This window comes from Prunus dulcis, chromosome 1 (genome assembly GCF_902201215.1).
Source record: "Prunus dulcis chromosome 1, ALMONDv2, whole genome shotgun sequence".
Classification (NCBI taxonomy): Eukaryota; Viridiplantae; Streptophyta; class Magnoliopsida; order Rosales; family Rosaceae; genus Prunus; species Prunus dulcis.
In genome coordinates this window covers 18,046,267-18,062,285 of record NC_047650.1, presented here as the reverse complement: position 1 = coordinate 18,062,285, position 16,019 = coordinate 18,046,267, and the positions used below count along the sequence as shown (strand labels likewise).

The 16,019-nt window shown below is 38.4% G+C and overlaps 1 protein-coding gene across 1 annotated transcript; it reads left to right on the top strand.

Moving 5' to 3' along the window:
- Nucleotides 1–1,697: 1,697 nt before the first annotated feature.
- LOC117618890 (metalloendoproteinase 2-MMP-like) lies at nt 1,698–2,657 on the top strand. Its single transcript, XM_034348690.1, has one exon. The coding sequence runs from the start codon at nt 1,698–1,700 to the stop codon at nt 2,655–2,657; it is 960 nt and encodes a 319-aa protein (XP_034204581.1).
- The last annotated feature ends 13,362 nt before the right edge of the window (nt 2,658–16,019 follow it).

Genomic DNA, 16,019 nt, shown 5'->3' with positions numbered 1-16,019 from the left:
TATACAAAGAAAGCTTCAGATGAAAGATTTTCCAAATAAGTTTATTTGAGGGATACTATTGTAAGGTTAACTCTCATTGTGTTTCAATTATATGAATTGTCTATCTTTTAGATATTCTGTAGGGATCCCTCAGTAAAAAGGGACTAATTATATACATATATGTATGCATATTTAGGGAGTTTCATTTGAGGGGCACCCTTGGAGGACTTACTCTAAATTGTATTTCAATAATCCAAACTGTCAATTTTTCAAGTCTTCATTCATAGCTCATCCTTGAAGGACTTACGGAATAAGCTTCTTTGATGGATACATTATGGGACACACTCCATATTATGTTTCAATGATCTAAGCTAATATTTTTGAAGTCTTCATTCAAAGATCAACCTATAGAAAATATATATATATATATATATATATATTAGACAAACCATAAACTACTAAGATATTTTGTGATGAAATAAATAGATGAACACGGTGTTTCAAAAAATTGATATAATGACAACAATTTAATCATATGGTTAAACATTTTCCTATTTGGATTCCTTTTTTTTCTTCTTTTTTTTTTTTTTTTTGTAGAGATGATATTTCAAGAAATACCTAAAAAATTGTCAATTTAAATCATTGAAACACATTGCCAATTGAATCCTACAAATGTATCCCTCAAATAGTTGATTTTAAGCATCTTCAATTGGAACTCCCTCCAAGAGCTGAAAAATGACATAAATCCTTGGTAAGTTGGTATATGCTTGTTTACTTACAAGGAATAGGGAAAGTCAGAACTTAAAAATTTGGGAATAAGGAATTGGAATAAAATCGACTATACTCTACCTAGTTGATTCGATTTCTAGTTTTGAGGGTATTTGATTACGGATTTTACCTCTTTTTTATTTATTTCACAAATAAACGCATGAAAAATAAGGAACTGAAACCATTCCGATACCCATTATTGATAAATAAACATACCATTAAGGTCATAACAATGTTAGTGATATATGTACACATGTGCTTCACATATTAGCGTTTAAATACACATATCAACATTCTGATTCACTAAAGACATACACAAAAGAACAAATATGTAATCAGGCGACAAAAACAAAAGTCATTTTTAAATAGAAAAAAAAAAAACACATTCGGGAATATTATCCAGCACATGGGATTGCATTTGCATCCATGTGTTAAAATACATATATAAAAACATTCTGCTAGAGTAAACTAACACATTTAAACACAAGTTGGCGATCATGACACAAACAATGTGTGCAAGGGACAAGTGAAAAAAGAATTTGATTACATATAAACACAAAGAAGCTTGGAGAATAATACTATTATCCAGCACATACATGTGATCTTTGACTGAGTTACTGATGGGTGTTCGATCTGATATGACTATTATTTGCCCACTTGGTCTGTTGATGACCTTTATTTTTTTGTTCCATTTGCTGTCCATTTTTGCACCATTCATTAACTTTGATGAAGTTGATCTGGTTTAGTACTTTATAGAATTTATAGAATTAATATATATATATATATATATATTAATTTTAGGATTAGGGCAACTACAAGATTAATCTTCCTATGCTCAGTATGAAAATATTCATCGTTAATTATTATTTTTATATGATTAGGGTCTATAAATAGGCCAGAACCGTAGTTTAGTATTAACCCTAGTTTTTTTTATTTATACGTAGGTGATAATGGCATTGAAAACTCTATGCTCTCTCTTCACGTTCACTTTCCTCCTCAACCTCCTTTCTATCCTCTCTTTTGCAGCTTCATCATTAGAACCTCGCAACAAAAACTCATCAGCATTTGAATTCCTAGACCATCTTAAGGGCGTTCACAAGGGTGACCACATCCAAGGCATCCATGACCTCAAACTATACCTCGAAAAGTTTGGATACTTAAGCTATGCCCATGCAAAGCACGACCCTCATGCCGATGATGACGATTTCGACGACTTCTTAGAGTTGGCCGTCAAGACATATCAACTCAATTACCACCTCAAGACCACCGGAACATTGGATGCCAAAACGGTGTCAAAAATGATGATGCCTCGCTGTGGCGTGGCGGATATCATCAATGGTGCCACCTCAATGCAATCGGGAAAGAAAAAGCACCGCGGTCACAACCACGATCATGATTCCAATGTTTATGGAGTATCTCACTATTCTTTCTTCAAGGGAAAGCTAAAATGGCCTCGTTCTAAGCACCATCTAACATTTGCATTTCTCCCTACCACCCCAACCGAAGCCATGGGGCCGATTTCAAGGGCTTTTCGGACATGGGCCACCAACACACACTTCAGGTTTAGTCGGTCGCAAAACTATAAGCGGGCTGACATAAAGATTAGCTTCGAATACGGTGATCATGGAGATGGGAGCTCATTTGATGGGCCTGGTGGGGTTTTGGCCCATGCTTATGCTCCAACATATGGGAAATTCCATTATGATGCTGAGGAGCCTTGGTCTGTGGGTGCTTTGGAAGGTTATTATGACTTGGAGACTGTGGCTTTGCATGAAATTGGTCACCTTCTGGGACTTGGGCATAGCTCAGTTGAGGGAGCTGTCATGTACCCCTACATAGCTTCTGGAGCCACCAACTTGTATTTGCATGACGACGATATTCGAGGAATTAAAGTTTTATACAAGTCTTGACGAAGAGTGTGTGTGAAACATGACACTTGGTGTATCAGATACTTTTAATAATTTTTTTGTGAAAGCAAAATCAATTGTAGCTTTTACATATCAAGTTTAGTGAAAGTCAATATTCTTCCTTCATATTTTTGTTTTGTATACCTACGCACGAAATTAATTAACTTTTTATTATCTAATATTTTCATCTGGATTTCTTAATAGTCATTTTTTTTTGGGATAGATTCTTCGCTACACCAAAACACATCTATTACGGCGCACAAAGCACGTCGTGAATTATTATTCACGATGTGAAACACGCAAGCAGTCAAAGCCCTCGTCGTAAATAGTGTTCCTCAATCACGGCGTGCATGAATGTCGTAATAAAAACTTAAGACAACGTTCCCTGTGAGCCGTAATTCAGTTAAAGAAATTACAACATGTTTTACGCGCCGTAAAAGAGTAATTAATTCTCATTTAAGACGTTCAGTGCACGTCGTGTTTAACTTAAAAAATTTTTTTAACATTTTTTATTTCTCTGCCTGCTCCTATTTCATATTTACAATATACTTATATCATATATTACTTTCTTGGATACAAAAATTCACAAAACGAAAGTAGTAGGATTGCAACCAAACTTGAAAGAAAGAACCATTTCATTGAAAACTATACTAATCATAATCAATTCCAAATACAAACTCTATAAAGTATTTTTAAAAAAAAATTAATAGTGCTGCCAAATTTACAATTAACTTGTACACAGCCTCCAACTCATTCACTCATAATAGTGCTGCCAAACCTACAACGTAACCTATGCAAAAACCTCATGATAGCACTGACAGTAAACATCATCTGACAAGAATAAAACTCACACTTGATCTGCCACCTGCATTTGGTTTGAAAACTCATTTTAGAAACTTAACCATTGTAATTTGCCAAAGGAAAAACCTCATTACAAATTAATATAATGGTTACCTCAATCAAGAGCTAGTCGAAGGAGATGAACTTGATTGGCCATGCGGTTGTACTGAGAACTACATCTTCAATAAGAAAAAATTCACGTGTTGGCCGAAATAAGGGTTGGCCTCCTACAAGTACCTCAATGACCCAAACTTTCCAACAATCCGGTCCAAGTGGCACAAAGTGCACATTATCTTGAGTGTTTGTGGATGAAATTTCAACAAGTGCAACAACTTCTCCACTTCCTGTCCAATGTAGTAGTTTGCACTTTTTCCTTTGAAGATTGGCAGAATTACCACGATGGTGAATAGAAAAGGCCTCAAGGTTAACCGATTTGGATAGAAGGTTGGCTGAAGAGGCTTCAAGAGCATCATTCTTAATAGCTTTATGGTTGGCAGATTTAGATTTGGATTGAAGGTTGACAGATTTAGCTTTACAATTTGCAGAATTCTCTTGAATGTTGGGAGAACTAGCTTGGTTGGCAGAATTGGCTTCCAAGCTTCCAAAACCTTGAGCATTTGCACTAACACAAGGGAACTGCCATGAAAATATACAATAAACGATAAACTCGATAAATAAATAAAAAGAATTTAAAGTCTAATAAAATGTACCTACCGAATTAGCATGCTTCCTCTTAGATCCAGCTAGTAAGGAATTGACAATATTTTTCAACTCTTCGACCTCTTTTTCCAATTTAATAACTCTATCATGAGTATATGTATGAGTACCCATATGTGAAGGTTTTGCGCCAAACCCAAGTCCTCTTACTATGCCTCGACGCTCAGGGCCAAGTACTTTGGCAAAAGCATCATAGTTAATAGAGTATTTCTCAACAGGCGTTGCATTCTTGTTTTCTTCTTCCATTTTTTTTAAAAATGAAATAGCCAGATATTGATGGAGCAATTTAAATGCCAAATTCAATCAAGTGATTAGTGGAATGAACCACAAAGGAATGGATTTGTCTATTACCACTGCATTTGCAACTTCTTCATTTAAAAATCCACTAGATTTCCCTGTATGCCCACGAATCCATACATCTCCTATTGTTATGCTATCAGCAGATGTACTTGCTTTTCTCTACAAAGAAACCAATTACCAAGCAATAAGATACTGCAATCAGGTGATGTACTTATTAAGAAAAAATTAATTTTACCATCTCATCTTCAAGGCGAGCATAGCCTTTACGACTCATTGTGTGTAGCATTGTTTACATTGCCCTCATCTTCTTAAATCTCTCACTTATCTCCTATAAATATAAGTTATAAATTGTTCAATGTTATTGTAATAGAATAGAAATATTGAAAATTAAATTGCTCTATGTGAAATAATGAAATAGTTTTACCTTGTATTTTGGACTCAAACGTTTCTTGATGAAACTTTGCCATTCTTCCATACTCTTTATATTATCAGGATTCAGTTGCCTTGTAGCACGTTTAATACCAACAAGCTCTCCTCGTTTCCGCACTTCTTTTAGTAATTTACATCTATGATCTTGCAGAAGCTTTGCCATCTTTTGTAATGCATACTTCTTATGACACTCATCAACAATAAATTTATTCTAAAACAGAAAAATAGAAATTATTAGAAACATAAACATATCTAATTTAACAACAAAAACAGAAAGAAAACGTAGCTAATTGAAATTACCTGAGCGTGCTCCCACAACTGATGCTTGAAGTCTTCAGAAATATCTTTCCAATTCTCTAATGTTATGGGCACCAACTCTCTTGCTGTGGCACCAAGGAGAGAAGCAAACTTAGCTGCATTTTCCCCAAGTGTCTGGCCTCGAGGATTGAATTCAACTAGGAGCTTATTTCCTTTGCTAAGATATTGCAATCGTGCTCGACCCCTAGGTTTCCTGTTTTCTTAACCAACCTTGCCTTTCCCTTTTTCTCAGAGTCACCAACCTTGCCTTTCCCTTTGGATGACACATTAATGCCTTCTGTAGTAGGATTAGCTGCAGCAACTCCATCGGATATTCTTATAGCCCTCCTTTGCCTTGCTTGTAGAATAGCTGCAGCAAGAACAACTACGTGTTGTATTTTTGCTCGCTTGGAACCCTGTTTTGAGCACTTTAAAATGATTATATGAGACATGATCATCAATGAACATTTAAAAATAAAATAAAATAAACCTTAAAATTATTAGCTTACTTCCGCAGTCATGTTGTGTTTTTCCATTCATAGTGCGTCCTATCTTAGCCTTGAGAAAAGAAAACCACCAAGTACAGTAACTAAGAATAATGATCCAAATGAATTGACAAGGAGTAAAGAAAGTAGTATAAAATATCTAAAGTACAGTAACTAAGAATAATGGTCCAAATAAATTGACAAAGTAAGAGGTTTTAAGGACTAATAGTCTTACCTTTTATTCTTGGATACTAAGTTGTATCCTCAAAATGGCCAAAAGGATAACTCTCATCATCAAAATTCAAGTCAAGTTTTGTTACATCTAACAGTATGGACAACGTATAAGCATTCTCATCATGAAAGCCCCTTGTTAGTGCTTTTAGTACCACATACCAATTTGAATTGCTATCAGTTCTAGAGTAAAACACTTCCTTAGCTTGAGATGCTAAAATAAATGGATCTTTTCTAAATTGATGTAGGCCTTGATGGAGATTAAGTAGTGTAAATCCATCTCCAACTTTGACACCATTCGTTATGTTTGCCCAATCGCAGTCAAATATAGGTACTTCGAACATGCGATAATCTAGCAAAACAATGTCTCTTATAACCCCATAATAAGTAATTTTCCCAATGTCTGCATCCATAGATACACCACTATCTTGTGTGCTTTTGTTAACATCTCTTGTGTGAAAGTGATGTCCATTGATAACATAACCAGAATAAGACATTACATCTCACATAGGCCTACATGCAAGCCACTTTACTGTTGTTGACATACCACTAGTGTTGCCAAACATGACTTTATTTTCTAACCATTCACTAAAAGTCAATATATGATGTTTTTCTAGTAGGCCTTCATTATTCAAAAGACGTCTATCTAAAAGCTTAAGCTCCTCTCGATGCATTCTAGTACAGAAAAGAAGAGCATGAAGTTAGAATAGAATAGTAAGCAGTCATATGGCCAATTGTAATATATATATATATATATGTGTGTGTGTGTATTAGTTTTAAGCTAAGTTCTTACGCTAGGTACGGTTCAACTTTTGCAGTATTTAACAGAACATAACTATGAGCAATATCCAACATTTCAGAAGTCATGATCTTTAGCTTGCTTCCTGAAATAGGTCGTCCTTCAGTTGCTATTCCAAATTCAAAATTCTCATTTTAGGTGTGTCGAACACCCATTTCAGCAGCTTCTTTCATGTACCCACTACAATGATGTGAGCACTCTTCAGCTGCATAACGCTCTGTCATACATCCCTCGGGTCTAGCACGATTTTTCACATATCCTTTCAATATCTTCATATATCTAGTTCATGACATAGAACTAATGAGCAATAGTTGAAATGTATTTGTGAGGTTTTAATGAAGCTTAAATCAAATTGCATATGTATATGAACATACTGAAACTTAATGAAAGAGTACCTTTCGAATGGGTACATCCAACGGAATTGGGCTGGACCACCTATTAGGGCTTCTCGACTAAGGTGAATTGTCAAGTGAACCATAACATCGAAGAAACATGGAGGAAAATACCTTTCAAACATACACAAGGTCTCTGCAACATTGGCATCTAGAGATTCCAATTTGTTTTTGTCAATCACTTTTTGACACAATTCATTGAAAGATGAACATAGCCGAAATATGGCAATCCTTGGTTCATTTGACAAAAGGCCCATTAATGCTACTGGTAGTAATTGTTGTAATAAAACGTGACAATCATGCGACTTAAGGCCTAAAATATTACAATCTTTCAAAAAAATATGACTTGAAATGTTAAGAGCTGTAACCATTAGGTAATTTTAATTGTAGCAGTCTCTCACAAAACACTTTCTTCTCTTCTTGTGTTAACATGTGTGGTCTTGGAGGAAAATTGATATTTTCCCCACCCTTTGTTTTTCTCTTCGTATTCAAAAGTGTCTCAATTATAGAACAATGAAGGAAAGGACATCTGGTACTGAACGAAAACTTAGTATCAAGCATGGAGGTTAGGGATTTAGAAAATAGAACCTTAGGAACTGTCACTGAGAATTCAGCTTTGCTCGAGCAATTGTCTTCTAGCAAACGAGGAACTGGAGCTCTTGATCAAGTGTGAGACAGAATCCAGAAATTGTGAGAGAGGGAGATTGTGAGAGAAGTGGAGCAACAGTCTTTAAGCTTTGCCTTAACGTTCGTCTGAATGAAAAATAAAATGAGGGAAATTTAAAAAAAAAAATCTTATATTACAAATATATTAATTTGTTTTGGCAACAAAAAAAAAAAAAAATTTGAATTACAAATTACGGCGTACTTATTGCACGCTGTAATATATATAGCATTCACAGCGTATTCTCAATTACGCCGTTAAAAGACAAGATAAACCTTTTTAAGGCGTGTTTTCATATGCTGTAAATATAAATTATTAACGGCACGCTTTACTATCTTTTTAAAGCGTGTTATCATATGCTGTAAATATATGTTATTAACGGCACCCTTTACTACCTTTTTAAGGCGTTCTTTGTCATATGCCGTAAATATCAAGTCGTAAAAGCTCCAATTTGGTGTAATGCTTAATAGTCCTTTCGAAGCATTTTTCTTTTCAATGAAACGATATTTCAATTAAAGTGGATTCCAATTTCCAAATAAAATATCCTTCATGAATAATACGAGCAGCTAGCAAGATACAAAAGTGTATGGGGCTACTTGCTTAATTAAATGTTTGATTGCAAGTGACGGTTGCAGATTTTGAAAAGAACAAAAAAAATTAGGAAAAGTTAAATTTTATGTAGTTGTTGTGACACATGGTATTAGAGCCAACTCAGTGGACTTTATCATGTGTGATTGGGGACATGGGTGTGGATCTTGACAAAGATTGTTAATGATCAAATTGTAGGCCCTAACAAGGACGTCATTCATTTAAGTAGTGGAAAATTTAACACCCTAGATTGTTATATTGAGTCCCGTATTGGTAAATTACTAGGTTGATTTGGGCTTTATAACGCTAAGGTGGCGTATGGTAGAAAATTTAACTTTTCCCTTTCAAACTCATTTTTTCTTGCCTACAACCCAGTTTAGTATTTGTTTTCCTCTTTTCGGCCGAAGTGGCTAACGGAATGAACTTTTGGTCCTTCTTCTTCAAGATGCATAGGTGTGCCACCACCAAGCCACCAAATGGCTTGGATGGAAAAAGTTGGATGGATATGTTGCCCTTCTGACTTTTGATCAAGTGACTGATCGGTCAAGCAAGGAACCTCCTCTTAGCTTAGGTTCTTTCACTTCCTTGGGCTCGAGGATGGTTAAGCTTGGTGTAGACGTTTTGGTGATTTTTAGGCTTTTTAAGTGAAAATGATGCAATTAAATTAAAGATGTGATTAAACTTCAAGATGTAACACCCCGACTCCAAATTTAATTAACCACTTAAATTATTTAATTGAAATTACGAATTTACCCTCAGGGTAGGGGTAATTTGGTCATTTCTTATTCGGAAGGATTTTGGGACAACGAGCGGTATGGTTATGTAGTTCGTACTGAGATAAGTCCGTAGACACGTAGTGGGCTCAAATCGGAGTCGTAACGAAGAAGTTACGAGCAAAACATCACCAGTGGCAAAACTATCAAAAAAAACTGAAAACACACACACACACACACACTCTTTCTCTCTCTCTCTCTCTCTCTCTCTCTCTCTCTCTCTCTCTCTCTCTCCCCAGAGTAGAACCCCCCTTTCGTTTCCTTCCAGCCGATGGCTTCTCACAGCCACCGCCACCGTCAACGACCGGCCTCGAGACAGGTCTTGTTCGAACCGTCTCTTCTCCCCCTTCCTTTCCCGACCAGCCCCGCCCCTTGAACTGTCGGATTCCGTCAAAAAGAGCTTGGAATCGCGTCGGCTTCGTTCGACGTCGTCCGACCACCATTTCCGACGATCCATGTATGAATTTTGAACCTCTCGAGCTGTTCTTGCTACCTGTTGTGTTAGATGTGAGAGATTTCTGCTTTTGGAAGGTCGATTAAGCGATGAAAGTTTGGTCAATTTTCGGCCTCAGATTCTGGCCACTTCTGGTCACTTTTTGGGGTAGATCCAAGAACAAAAGTGGTTCCAAATAGGGTGTTATACCTAGAGTAGGAGTCTTGAGCCGTGATTTTGAGATTTTACAGCGAAGCTTAATCGCTTTGGACACCCAAGCGCTGGCGGCGCGTGGGCACTGTAGAAAAAGGGCACTTTGTCCCGACATAATCTCCTGGTCCTCATGAGTGCGTAGGTTGCTCGGATTTCAATTTGGATACCGTTTGAGTCTCGAACGGATTCCACCTATTGCTCGTTATCCGGGTTCGATAGGTGTAAACCGTTGGATAGTCTTGAATTTATTATATGATAATCTAAACATCCTTAGGATCATGTAGGATTCAACGGATCGTACAACGGAGTCCCGGATACTCAGAAAATGCCAACCCTATGGCTGGATTTACAGTAACCGTCCGATCGTGCGATCGTGAGCAATATGACCATTCGATCCGGACCCAACTTGCAGGACGTGTGTCCTAGGCCTTGTGGAACCTATAGGAACTTTCGGATCGGAATTTGGAGGTCGTTGGCCCCATGGGCCCGTTTAACCCTTGGTTGACCATGAGTCTTCCACGATAGTTTCACCTTCCTAAGAGGACTAAAATCATCGTAGAGACAGGTCTTGATCACTAGTTGAGTTATGTAGATTATGTGGGATTAGATATTAGTTTATTGTTTTAAACTAGGGGAAATCGAAGATAAATATTATTATTTATTGTGGAAAATCATATATGATTATTAGGTCACACGTGGCGTAGGATTTTCCGACGTGTTGACAGACCCCATACGTAGCGTTGAATTTTCCGATGTATGGGAAGATTATGTGATTATGTGATGGTTTGGTCACATGTGCTGTAGGATTTTCCGGTGTGTTGGCAGACCACATACGTGGCGTTGGATTTTTCGGCGTGTTAACAAACCCCATACGTGGTGTTGGATTTTCCAGCGTATGGGGATATCATGTGATTATATGATGGTTAGGTCACACGTGGCGTAGGATTTTCCAGCGTGTTGACAGAGCCCATATGTGGCGTTGGATTTTCTGGCGTATGGGGAGATTATGTGATTATGTGATGGTTAGGTCACACGTGGCGTAGGATTTTCTAGCGTGTTGACAAAACCCATATGTGGCGTTGAATTTTCTGGCGTATGGGGAGATTATGTGATTATGTGATGGTTAGGTCACACGTGGCGTAGGATTTTCTGGCTTGTTGACAAACCACATATGTGGCATTGGATGTTCCAGCATATGGGCAGATTATGAGATTATGTGATGGTTAGGTCACACGTGGCGTAGGATTTTCCGACATGTTGACAGACCCCATACGTGGCATTGGATTTTTCAGCGTATGGGGAGATTATGTGATTATGTGATGGTTAGGTCACACGTGGCGTAGGATTTTCCAACGTGTTGACAGACCCCATACGTGGCGTTGGATTTTTCGGCATATGGGGAGATTATGTGATTATGTGATGGTTAGGTCACATGTGGCGTAGAATTTTCCGATGTGTTGACCGACCCCATACGTGGCGTTGGATTTTTCGGCATGTGGGGAGATTATGTGATTATGTGATGGTTAGGTCACATGTGACGTAGGATTTTCCGCCGTGTTGACAGACCCCATACGTGGCGCTGGATTTCCAGCGTATGGGGAGATTATGTGATGGTTAGGTCACACGTGGCGTAGGATTTTCCAGCTTGTTGACAGACCCCATACCTGACGTTGGATTTTCTGGCATATGGGGAGATTATGAGATTATGGGATGGTTGGGACACACGTGGCGTAGGATTTTCTGACGTGTTGACAGACCCTATACGTGGCATTGAATTTTTCGGCGTATGGGGATATTATGTGATTATGTGATGGTTAGGTCAACGTGGTGTAGGATTTTCTGACGAGTTGATAAACCCCATACATGGCGTTGGATTTTTCGGCATATGGTGAGATTATGTGATTATGTGATGGTTAGGTCGCACATGGCGTAGGATTTTCCGGCTTGTTGACAGACCCCATACGTGTCGTTGGATTTTCTAGCGTATGGGGAGATTATGAGATTATGTGATGGTTAGATCACACGTGGCGTAGGATTTTCCGATGTGTTGACAGACCCCATATATGGCGTTGGATTTTTCGGCGTATGGGGAGATTATGTGATGGTTACGTCACACGTGGCGTTGCATTTTTCGACGTGTTGACAGACTCCATACGTAGGGTTGGATTTTTCAGCATATGGAGAGATTATGTGATTATGTGATGGTTAGGTCACTCGTGGCGTAGGATTTTTCGGCGTGTTGACAAACCCCATACGTGGTGTTGGATTTTCCGGCGTATGGGTAGATTATGTGATTATGTGATAGTTAGGTCACACATGGCATAGGATTTTTGGGCTTATTGACAGACCCCATACGTGACGTTGGATTTTCTAGCGTATGGGGAGATTATGAGATTATGTGATGGTTAGGTCACACGTGGCCTAGGATTTTCCTGTGTGTTGACAGACCCCGATTTTCTGGTGTATGAGGAGATTATGTGATTATGTGATGGTTAGGTCACACGTGGCATAGGATTTTTCGGTGCGTTGACAAATCCTCATACGTGGCATTAGATTTTCCGGCGTATGGGGAGATTATGAGATTATGTGATGGTTAGGTCATACGTGGCGTAGGATTTTTCGACGTATTGACAAACCCCATACGTGGCGTTGGATTTTCCGGCGTATGGGGAGATTATGAGATTATGTGATGGTTAGGTCACATGTGGCGTATGATTTTCCGACGTGTTGACAGACCCCATACGTGGCATTGGATTTTTCGGCATATTAGGAGATTATGAGATTATGTGATGGTTAGGTCACACGTGGCGTAGGATTTTCGGGTGTATTAACAGACCCCATACGTAGCTTTGGATTTTCCGGCGTATAGCGAGATTATAAGATTATGTGATGGTTAGGTCACACGTGGCATAGGATTTTCTGGCGTGTTGACAGACCCCATACATGGCGTTGGATTTTCTGGCGTATGGTCAGATTATGAGATTATGTGATGGTTAGGTCACACGTGGTGTAGGATTTTCCGGCGTGTTGACAGACCCCATACCTGGCGTTGGATTTTCCAGCGTATGGGGAGATTATGAAATTATGGGATGGTTAGGTCACACGTAGCGTAGGATTTTCCAGCGTGTTGACAGACCCCATACGTGGCTTTGGATTTTCCGGCGTATGGGTAGATTATGTGGTTATCAGGGAGATGAATAAAGGATTGTTATGTTACATTGGGAAAGACATATATTTGAAAAAGATTGTGTTTGGTGAGTTGTGATTTAAAGAAAAAGGAAAGGGATAAATTCTAGAGTCTATCATTTTGTATTACTGAAATTGATTGTATGTTTTTGGGACTGGGAGAACTACGTATGGCTTGATCCCTTAGTAAGGGTAGGTAGGCAGCCTAGGGTAGTGCCTAGGTGCAGCCACGGTCTAAACGATATTTATGTTGTTTTATTGAGATTGGTTCTGACCCTGTTGTTGGTCCTGAAATTCGGTTGATAACGAGATGCGAGTAAATGATTGTTCATACTCCCGTTTGGCTGAGGGAGGATAGTGTAAATATGTTCTGGAAAAACTCGTTTAGGATTGATTTGAGATTTAGGCTGAGGCCTTAAACTATTTGTGATTGGGTTAGGAGGTTAAAACCTCGCATGTTGGATGTTTGGGAAAGTTAAATGATGTAAATTGCATTCGACATTCATAATTATGTTTGAGTTTATTATTTGCCTTGTTTAAGGTACTGTTTGACTAAAGAGCTTTGTTGGTAGTTTTGTTTCGAATTATTTGAAGGCCGGAGGCCGATTTTGGGAATTGCATGAAATTATCTTGTGCATGCTACCGGTTGGAGTATTAAATGTGTTTTATGCAGGCTAAAATTTTTGGGAAATGTTCAATTTACAAGGGAGACTACCAAATTTTTTGCAGAAAGTCCCGGTCTTTAGTAAGTGGGCCCGGCATCGCGGTGATGTCGGGAATTCCACAGGATTCATCTCGGGTTCCGAGAAATTCAGGGTGGGTCTTGTCAAAAGACAAGAATTAAAGTGCGATAAAATAGATCAAAGAGATAACCGAACGTAAATTAAACAAAGAAGAAAATGAAAAATAACAAGAATGATAAAGCACTGAAATTAAACTTACTAAAAATGCTTAAACGAAATTCGATAACAAAACAATTATGAATTTAATAGCAAGATAATGTAAATAGCAAGAAAGTAAACTTACACTAAGAAAATGAAGAACTTGCTATACTAAGTGCTTCAAAACTAAAATCCTAGGTCTAGGAAAAGAAAAGTGCGAGATGAAAAATAGGTTTGTGTGTCTGATGATGTGTCTTCTCCCTTCATCTGATGAAGTTTATATAAGGGCATCCGCCAACCCATGGGTTGGCCATTAAATGGCACAAGGTCCACTCTTTTGAAACTCCTTTCTTTTGAGGCATCCTAAATCCGTGGGATCACACATTGATGGAGATATTTTGATTACTTGATTCTCTCTTTCTTTGGAAAATTCTGGATTGTCATCAGTCTCCTTAATTTCTTTCCTCATGAAGCCTCTGTCACATGCATGCAATCCTCCAGAAATCTTGGGTTTGAATTCGTGGCTTGGGCTTAGACCTCAGAGACTTCATCTTGACATCTGGCGTAACCTTGTGACCTCTGAATTTCTGGAATTCTAGAGCTCTGGAGTTCTAGACTTGGCCGACGAAGGCCTCATCCTTGGTCAACGGATCCTTAGCCGATGGAGGCCACATTCTTGGACCAACTCTCCAGAGGATCTGGAGATTCCTCCTTGGAAAATCTCACCTTTAGCGAACATCAATTGACAGATCTCACCTTGACGGAACTCACCTCGACGGAACTCACCTTCGTGGATCTCACCTTGGCAGAACTCACCTCGACGGATTTCACCTTCGCGAATCTCACCTCCACAAAACTCACCTCCGTGGATCTCACCTTGGCAGATCTCATTTCGGCTGAACTCACCGTCATAGATCTCAGCTCGACGAAACTAGCTTCACGGAACTCACCTTGGCGGATCTCACCTCAATGGATCGCACCTTGGCAGATCTCAAGTCGGAGGTTTCCGAGTTGGTAAATATGAGGAAATTTGACCACCCCAAAACCGTATATTTTTTTTCTTGGCTAAAGACTAGTTACCAGGATCCAACTAAGGCAATTACCAATGTGTCAAATTTTATATTTTCTGAATTCCTAAAAGAGTTTTTCTATTTAAACCCCGTACTTCTCTTAATTTACCCCATATTCTAAGTTCTCCACAACTTCTAATTCAAATTATTACAATTTCTAAGAAAACCTCATTATCTTCTTAAACTACCCCTAAATACACACCTAGCATTAAAATAAAAAAACAAAATAAAAACTCATCAACCCCCAACCCCTCTATCTTACCCCTCACCACTCTACTTTGAAGCTTAGTGATTAACAACTAATTCTAGCTATCATTACTTATTGTAAAATAGAGAGACTGGCAGTCTTTATCTTCCTTGAGGAGCCTTGATCAAATTCTTTTACAAAATTCAGAAGTTTGCTTGGGTAAATCAGCAGGTGGTCTTCCTGATGGAAACTTCTCACATTACATACCTCAATTGAAGACCCACAAGCCATTATTTGCATACGTATTTAAGGTTTGTGAAGAGAAGATGAGTGTGTAGTAGGTTTCTTAGATTGAAAGAGATGAGTAATCTGACAATAGGGTGTAGAGAGTGGTGGGTGTGTGTATAGATGTACTAGGGTTAAAGATTAAGTTGGATGACCTTTGTTGTCTTTTTAGACAATAATAAAACTTAAAAGATTAATGATTTAAGTATTAGGGTGAACAACCTTCATTTGCATGTGTTATGCAATTTTAAACACACTTGGACTTGTTGGCAAGCCCACATGACCCCCTACCCAAATCTACTCATTGGAAGTTTCTTTCACAATCCAACACGCTTGCAGCGCATGATGGGACTTTGATGTCCATGACATGCCTTTGTTATCTATATCCCAATTCCACTATATATACCACTCCCTTGCCTTTGCTGCCTATACTCAGCCCAAGGCTGCTTTGCGCACACATGCCTTGCCATGATCTCTTTCACTTTGCTTTGTCTTTGTGCACATCTATTTCACTTTGCCTCTGTCTTGGCATGGACCAAGACACCAAAACAATGCCATGGTCTTGCCTCAAATTTCAAGGTTGTTGCAAACCACC